This window comes from Carassius auratus, chromosome 39, assembly GCF_003368295.1.
Source record: "Carassius auratus strain Wakin chromosome 39, ASM336829v1, whole genome shotgun sequence".
In the NCBI taxonomy this organism is placed as follows: Eukaryota; Metazoa; Chordata; class Actinopteri; order Cypriniformes; family Cyprinidae; genus Carassius; species Carassius auratus.
The window spans coordinates 4,121,615-4,131,154 of NC_039281.1; the positions used below are offsets into that span (position 1 = coordinate 4,121,615).

Sequence of the window (9,540 nt, forward strand, 5' to 3'; positions counted from 1 at the left end):
TTTCCAAGCTGTGTTCCCAGCTGCTAGATGTCCTCTAGATAGCTTATCATCTGAGGATAAGTGCTTCCTCCCTCAGCCTGGAGAGGAGAGGTCAGTGGTTAGTGAGTGCATCACATTTCTGTATTCCAGAAACATTATAAAAAGCAACTCTTTTGCCATAGAAACTTAACAAATCTAGCAGAAAATATGAGTCTTGTGTCAGTCTGCTTTCTCTATAAGGACAGTACATTATCCCAACATGTGCTGCCTATTAAGCAGAAGACAGAAAACACATAGGACTATCTATAAAGTGCAATCTGTCAATACAAACACCCTCTCCAAAGCAAAGAAAGTTCCACCCCCACATATGAGACTGGTCTAGTGCCTGATAGGAATGTTTTTTGTGAATTAAATGCTGTGCATTTGACATGTTTGCTTAGTGATTGCAACGATGACATCAGATTAGAGGCTTAGTCTTGCATCCTCCTTACAGCTCATCATCTCCATAGTGATTTCTTGTTTGGTGCTATATTCTTTGCGGTGGAGCAGTATAACGGGAATGAGAAGCTAGAATGGACTAAATAGCTAACAGCTCAGAACTGTTACTCATAGTATCCTGTTGGCCCCAGGAGGAGGGAGTACACTGGGTAAACTGGCAACGGCTCATTTCCTGTGCTGGCTGAAGTGGATCTCACTTGATTTCCAGGATTTGTTAGGAGTTTCCATGTCACGCTCTTGTTTTGTTAACAGTTCAGTTCGATCAACAAGCTCTTTATCCTTAAAGGGACAGTTCACAATAAAATAAAAAAAATAAAAAAGGTCTTCATTTACACATTCTTAAGTCTCTTAAAGGAAAACTTACTTCTGTGACACACAAAAGAAGATATTTAGCCAAATGTCAGAGCTGCTTTCTTTCAAACAATGAACTGTTTTTAGGCACCATGCATGGTCTGACAAGCTTCGTCATAAAAATAGTCCTTACTTATACATTATATTGTTTAGTCAACTTATTTCACCTTATTTCATCTTATTTAACACGGAAGTAAGCCATTATTTTAATGCATGAGAATTCTGATTTATTAGTCGCTAATAACTAGGTAAATAACTAGAAGAAAAATTAAGTATGGTAAAACTATTTGTGCTACAAACAAATGTGTTTATTATGGAAATACATCAAAATCAAATAAGAAATACAAGTTAGCAATGTAAAGCAGTATAACAAGCTGTTTTGTGCAGTAAAATATAACTGAAAGTGGATGATATCTGGGACAACACAAATTCAAGTTACAACTTACTACATCACAAAAATATTGCTTTAAAATTCAAACTTGACAGACATGAGGTGTCTACTTTTATGGTTATACTATATTTCAAACTATTGTGAATTCCCCAAAATGATGCAATAAATACCCTTAAAACAACATCTGTGTGATGAATGAGGAAATGAAACTCTTGATCATTAGTGTTTATTTAAGAGGATGAAGTTTAGTTTTTTAATGACATTACATCATTAATTTCTGTTTACATAGCATTGTTGTACAGGATGAATTTTATAGTCTAAGTCGATGTTAGAGATTGACTTTATGTTGTAAGTTATTCTGAGAGTGTTTCCATGTTAATATCCGCGGCTATGAAGGGAAGCCATGAGATGACATAATTGTTTCCCTTGAATCAAACCGCATCTGTGACTCAAGAGGACTTCACAGGGAATGAGGGGAACAACCTATTTGTTTAAAAAGAACCAATCCCTTGAGACAGATCACATTCAAACACCCTAGTTTGTCCATTACACACAACTGAGTGTATCTTAACAATAAACGTCTGTTGTTTTATATAAACTATTCACATACTATAGACCAACCCTAGCACATACTGTACCCTACTCTACTAGGCTATATAAATATATATATATATATAGACACACACACACACACACACTTTATTTATGAATCATTATTCCAACCGAGGACATCCCCGAATGTTCCCCAAAGGACTTAGCTCACAGTTTGGGTAAAAAACAAAATTGCTGTTGCTGTGTTTCAACTGATTTCAAAAGTGAAATCAGGTTGCTTTTGAAAGGTTTCAACACTGGTTACTGGAAGTTAGAAACATTCCAGAGAAGTAGATAATATGAAAGAACAGAATGAGTCAGAATCACAAATGGTCTAAATCATTGAAACACAGAGGAGAGAAAGTGGCTGTGTGGTCTGACATGTGGTAGCAATTATATTTTTTCTTTAAAGTGAAAATGTGAAGCGGATCAACTGATATCCCTACATTACACAGTTGAAAGAAACACACTGCGATCGAACATATGGGAGGGAGGAATGTTAAGAGGTCAGTTAAAAGTGTTAATAGTCTACATGAATGGAATGTGCCCCTGCTTCACGTCTGAGATAACACTGTGAGTGTAAACGCATGTTGGATAAAATGAAAAGCTATTTTTGAGCTCTCTGTCACATTCTGGCAGTTATATAGTTATAGTTGAGGTCACGCCCATCCTCCCTAGCCTCCCTCCCTCCTAACTTTTAAAGTCTGTTGCCTCAGAGACACAGCAGAAAGCACGAGTCTGAATAACTTTCACCCATTACAGCTGCTTACGGATCTTCAGGGGATCTTCGGCTCTCTGCTTAATTTGTGGAATACTTTTCACAGAGGTCTGGACTGACTAAAATCTTTTCCTGCTGAAAAAATTAATAAAAATGGCACTCAGACAAGACTCAGATAAAGAACCACGAATCGAGCTCTTCATAAAGGTAAGTTGTTTAACTTTTAAGTTTTAGTTGGTCAGATACTCTTATTCCCAAATTCAAATAAAATTAAAGATTAATATTGATTTCTGTCTATAAGCTATAATATATATATATATATATATATATATATATATATATATATATATAAAATTTAAAAACCAACCATTTATATCATCCACTAATCTGAATATTGAAGTGGAGATGTGTCAAGGCGTCAGCAGAGCATGTCAACTGTTATTAGCTCCATTATTATGTAATCCTTATTTTTGGAATAGTCATGTTAAACTCACAGAATTATACAAACTTTTTATTTAATTGTTGTAGTTTATAAAATAGTTTATGTACACCTCACCTCTTACTGTCCATCTATTATATCATAAGAGTATAAGAGTAATTTATTTCTGTCAGAAAGGAGGAATAAAGTCCTACACTCTTATGGACTAAAAATACACAGCTTGTGACTCCTTTAAAAAGTTGGCAAAAGTGGTTTTATTGTGGGTTTACTCTCTATCGGTGCTTTCCGTTAGGGAAGGTCTTCATTTGGGCACCATGAATCAGAGGTTGATATGGGCGTCACGGTCAACATAGTTACTACATATACTACTGAAAACTGGCTAGTATGCTTGATATATAACTGTTCACACTTACTTTGCTCTTTATCAGAACAGACACACAGACAGGACTGAGGTCATCTTATCAACACACAAACACACACACACACACACGCACACAGAAAGACTGACAGCTCTTGGCTCCCTGTCATCACACCCATAAATATGCTTGTATTTCCTATTCTGTAGATCGCATTAACATGTTTTGCCAGTTTGGCTACAGTTCATAACCTGAATGAGTAGGATATGGATGAGTGGTGACCTTTAGATCCCAAAGACCAACAAAGCTTTGTAGATGCTCACCAAGTTATTTATAATTATAATGTTCTCATTTGAAAAAAAAATTTGCATCATGGGCGATAGAAGCATTGTTCAGATCTGTTATCTCCCTCTTCTAGACAATTCCTGCTTTTCCTCTATTTGGATTAAGCTCTTGAATTGTCCAACCACACCCACACAAAACATGTTCTATTTATGTCCTATTCTTTTTATAAGGAGCGCCACATTTAGTTAGAAATAAAAGCTATCCATTAGTAATAACACTAATGGGGGTCTCAAAGACCCCAACGGTGTTAAAATATCAATTGACTATGTTTATGTACCTTTAAGAAAATCGCTTATTCAAAAGAGCAGCAGTCTGAAACATCAAGTAAACACCAAAGCAGTTTTCTTATGCTACATTCTAAGAAAAAATCAGGGCCCAAAAATATGCCCAATGTACTGTGTTAATATGAAGGAATTTTCTGTTTTAATTTTTACGGGTGTTTTATGAGTATTTTAAACGATGGATTGCACTGTGTTGTGTTTTAGGGTTAAAGGAAATGTCTGTAAACTAAATGTCCTGATAATGGATAATGTCCTGGCAGAAAACCAGTGATGGCAGTACCTTTTCTGTTTTTCTACAGATGTTTTTCTCTCAGTGCAACATAACTCTCTCATAGTTAAATACCTGGATTTCTGTCATGGAAATGCTTGCAAGGCATTCTAACGTGTTTACACAGTACACATAAACGTGGATGAAACCTGCAACTAAAGAAATGGAAAGTTGTGGACAAAGCAAAACACTTATATACAGTACTGTTTAAAGTTTTGGGGTTAGTAAAAAAAAAAAAGTATATATATATATATATATATACAAAATTTTATTCAGACGGGATGTATTAAATTGATTAAAAGTGACAGTAAAGACATTTATAATGTTAAATGCTGTTATTGTCATCAAAGAATCCTGAAAAACACAACTGTTTTCAGCATTGATAATAACAATAAAAGTTTCTTGTGCACCAAAATCAACATATTAAAATGATTTCTAAAGGATCATGTTACAGTGAGGACTAGAATTATAGTGATAATAGCAACTGTAATGATATTTTACAATATTACTGTTTTTACTTTTTCATTAAATAAATGCAGCCTTGGCAATTTGCTTCTTTCCAAAACAGTAAAAAAGTACCAACTCCAAACTTATGCTAGTATACTAAGAGCATCCTAGAGAGTAATAGCTTATATAAACACAAATGCCATTTTACGTCTAAAGCAGCTTTCTAGCAATGCAAACATAGTAATACTTTTATGTACTGTTATCTTCCTCTCTTGTGATTTGAATGAAGGGATAATTCACAAAAAAAAGGAAAAAAGAAAATTCTGTCATCATGCTCAGCCTCACGTCCTTCCAGAATCTGAAGAAAACTGAAACAACACTGAACCCCATTGACTTTAAGTTTATTGACACTGATGCATTATTCTTGTCCACTAACATATTTTTTTAAGTTCCGCAGAAGAAAAAAAAGGCAAATGTGCCATTAATTATTTTATACACACAGGGTCTCTGGGACCTCAAACATAAAAAACAGTAAGGGTTAAGGAAAGTGTGTGCTTCAGTATGTGATGACCTTTATGTGACCTAGTGTCCAGTCTGATGGTATGTGATACTGACCATGGACTTCTCTTTTTTTTTTTCGTCTCAAGGCGGGTCATGACGGAGAGAACGTGGGGAACTGTCCCTTCTGCCAGAGACTCTTCATGGTTCTTTGGCTGAAAGGAGTGAAGTTCACAGTAACCACTGTTGACATGAGGAAGTGAGTGTCATATTAAGCTTTCATATCTCGGAAACATGAGGATAAGGCTATCTAATGGAATGGTATTCAGTAGACAAATGGCAAAATCTGAGGAACTGTGGGCCAGCACTGAATTTAATAACACTGGGGGCGGTCAAAGCACTCACATGATCAAGGCAGTGTGAACTTTCCCATCGCACTGTTCAAATCTAACTCTTTCAGCTTTCAACCATTTACCAGCCGGACACTCCTACAGTATATCCGTGTGTGCTGAGTGATTAAACTGAGCTTAATATTGTTTTAAAGAAGCATTAATCACTTTAGCTCTCATTCAGAGGCTCCCAGTGTACAATAAATGACTTGATATTGACCATGTCCACACCCTGTGGTTTACACTCCCTCTGCTTTGCTCCACCCTGTGTTGTTTAGGAAGCCAGAAGAGCTAAAAGACTTAGCTCCAGGTACCAACCCTCCTTTCCTCTTGTACAATGGCACGCTGAAAACCGACTTTATTAAGATCGAAGAGTTCCTGGAGACCACTCTCGCTCCTCCCAGGTATTGTGCATGTCCGTTACCTCATGTGATGCCCTATCAAACATATTGGCTTTCACTTTGACAAAACTTTTTCATTAACACATTATTCTAGTGTTATTCTTTCATAAATCACACGGCTGTACTTATTTAAGTAAAATCTGATGCATTGACATAGTATTAATAAATCATCCACATCAAAGACTTTCCACCCACTTCAGAATAATTCATGCTGACTTATAATTTTATTCTAACGTTAAACAATACTGTAATTTTATATAATCATATACTGTTTTTTTTTGTTGAAAGGAATGAATATGTTTATACAACAAATATGCATTATTTTACTTTTATTTTACTATTACTTTTTAATAATCAAATAAACACGTAGTCTACTGAGAAAATATTTTTTTAAATAAAATCCTATGGCATATTTAACATGCATTATGCATATAGACCTATAGACTTTTTAAATGTCAGCATAATAATGTGAATGTTGTTGGATGTCCAAGTTTTTCGGTGCGTGAAGACTTGCTGTAAATGTTTCTCTCGGTCTTATCCTTCCAGCTATCCTCATCTCAGTCCCCGCTACAAAGAGTCTTTTGATGTTGGCGCTGACATTTTTGCCAAGTTCTCCGCTTACATCAAGAACAGCCCAAACAATGCTTGTAAGTTTCATTCAGTTTTACAAAACCTTTTCAAAATTACATGCTTTCCCTTACTTATTTACACAGTCATAACAACTCAGTGTCTAGAACAAATTTACGCCACAGATTCATGATGCTGTTCGCTAGTTCAGAATGTGTGTTGTCTTAAGGTGCAGTCACATTTAACGAAAATTCTAATAGTATAGTCACTTTCACACCAAACAGCTTTCTGTTGGTCAACTTGGAGGGTGCCATTGTGAAATATACTAGAGACATTTCTAGGACCGTATTTGAGTAGCACAGAGGTAGCACAATTGTGTGATATTGCTTTTATACAACAATACATTAAAAAATTCATATCAAGTAACATTTTAGACACAATATTGCAAAAGAAAGTTCCAAACGTAGCCACAGCAGAAATGTACAGTAGCATCCCCAACATTACTGAAGTGCTTCGTTCCTACATGACTCAGTGTTTGGAACAAACCAGTTCAGTGAATGATTCAATGAGTCGTTCAAAATAACAGTAGTGTGGCCTGTCAAGATGAATCTGCTTTTTGGAATAAATCGTTTAAATAACTCATAAAGACTGTATTTTGTCTCCATTTACTGATGTGACCTGCAGAAAGATAATTGAAAATCCACACCATCAATGCTCAGATTAACGTACACTGCCCAGTACAGACATTGGGTGATCTATAATAAACAGTTTTATGAAGATTTTCCCTGTTTGTATCAGCAAAGATGCTATTTAGAGAATATTTAGCTACTTAATTAGATTCAGTTACTAGGCCTACATAATGGAACAAAACAAAATTAGTATCTAAGTATGCTTGCACATGTAGACACTGTGGCATCACAACTAGACTAAAATGTACTAAAGCACTCCTAAATATTTCTTTTTCTCTACTGTTTGATTCCTCAGTCCACGAAAAAGCCTTATTGAGAGAGTTTAAGCGCCTGGATGACTATCTGAACACTCCGCTTCAGGATGAGCTGGATCAAAACATCAGCGTATCCAAAAGAATGTTCCTTGATGGCAACCGCTTGACACTGGCAGACTGCAACCTGTTGCCAAAGCTGCACGTCATCAAGGTGAGATGCCTCTGTGGTTTACACACACACACACACACTCACACATACACAGGCCTGTATGATTTATTAAAGCTATTTCATTTTAAATACATATTTATAAATGTGTTCATTCTGTTTTTTTTGGTTTTGTAGGTTGCTGCCAAAAAGTACTGTAATTTTGAGATACCTGCTCAGTTCACTGGAGTGTGGCGTTACTTGCAGAACGCATATGAGAGACAAGAGTTCAGCCAGACCTGTCCAGCCGACATAGAAATCGAGAAATCCTATCTGAGTGTGACCAAGAGGAACTGAGCTTCAGATTAATGAAGCAATGTTGTGATAAAACGTTTAAATAGTGTAAATAAATAAAAAAACAAACAAGGTTTATAGCCATCTACATAGTTGTAGTTCACAGCTATAGAAATCTATTACAGCGAGGACAAAACTAAAACACACACACAGTTTGCTTTCATTGTGCCTGTGATCTCAAAGCCCATTAGATTTATTACTTCTAGTGACTGCTGGTCAAAGAGGCTTTATTCTAGTAGTTTTAGAGGTTATAGGATCGTTTGCAAATGATTTTGAGCACAACAGTCAACAGAGTAGTGCTTTTAAATGCATATCATATGTATTTTTTTGTGCATATTTGTGTATATATGTATTTTACATTAATTGGGGAGTATTCGGTTACATGTAATGTAAACCTAAAAAATCTATGTGTTTTAATAATCTGTAATGAGCTAAAAACTCTGTGGAGACAAAAGTTAAGTCGATTCATGCGCAGTACTGGAGTCAGCGAGTCATGCAGCGGTAATGGTTGTTTTGTATCAAGGGTTATTGTGAAGGGTGTATGAGTCACACAAACACCATTGTTAGACTTTGTGATTGTTTAAGAAAGAGATTAAACTGCTTTCTTTCAGAGTTTACTTAAAAATAAAATCAATATCATACACATCACAAGTTTGTCTTTCTTTTTGAAGCATCTGCCATGAAGCATATCCAGTCTGAATCAAGAGCTTTGATGAAAGATGGATTTAACACACACACACACACACACACACAAACACACACACACACTGGGTCAGTTTTCCTTTATGATAAAAAATACATTCATATTCATTTACATATATCATTTATATATATATATGTATAAATACACAATGTCAAACAACAACCGGATGGATATTTTATGGGGAAAAACATACATACATACATACATACATACATACAAAAAGCATACATTTTATATGTTTGTACATAAGGTATGTTAAACTGGTCCTCTGTCCATTTAAGTGGATTAATTCCTAGTTTGTAACACAATATTTCCAAAAACAGGCTGGAAAGGAAGGACAAACAATTGATTTAGTAATGCAATAAGGATAATCATCATGCTGTCTTTGACATATTTAGTCTCTTTGACATACTTTGTCTCTGAGTAAATCTGCACCTAATATTAGTAAGTAGTTGTTGTTGCTTTTTGTCATGAAAACATTGATATATTTTTCTTTGCACAACATATATGAGGACCTCTGTCTCTTTAATTGCTCACCTCTCTTATTGTTTTTGGGCAAGTTTTGCTCAGATCGTAGATAGCCTTGAGAACGCAGGTTATCAGCTGCTGCGAGTTTCAAGATGACTGCTTTGAAATCATCCTCCTAAAGACACACAACATATTCATTGTCACTTTAGTTACCTTTTAATTATGAGAAAGAAAGATAGAAATAAATGGTAAATTCATTACAAAGAGTAGGATCATACTGTACCATGTTATTTATTTTTTCTTGTTGCAAAGTTTCTTTTGCACCTAGAAAGAAAGTTTAAGCCGAAAAAAAATGATAAATGAATAAATAAAACATGATTAGACTGCAGGAATTTTTGGAAAGATGTA

General features: G+C 35.3%; 1 protein-coding gene across 1 annotated transcript; it reads left to right on the forward strand.

Moving 5' to 3' along the window:
* The first annotated feature begins 2,536 nt into the window (after window positions 1-2,536).
* On the forward strand, window positions 2,537-8,609 carry LOC113057727 (chloride intracellular channel protein 2-like). The gene is made up of 6 exons (XM_026225228.1): window positions 2,537-2,735; window positions 5,312-5,421; window positions 5,830-5,955; window positions 6,499-6,599; window positions 7,504-7,673; window positions 7,806-8,609. Exons 1-6 carry the CDS (start codon window positions 2,682-2,684, stop codon window positions 7,962-7,964), a joined length of 720 nt encoding a protein of 239 aa, XP_026081013.1. The 5' UTR covers window positions 2,537-2,681; the 3' UTR covers window positions 7,965-8,609.
* Window positions 8,610-9,540: the final 931 nt, after the last annotated feature.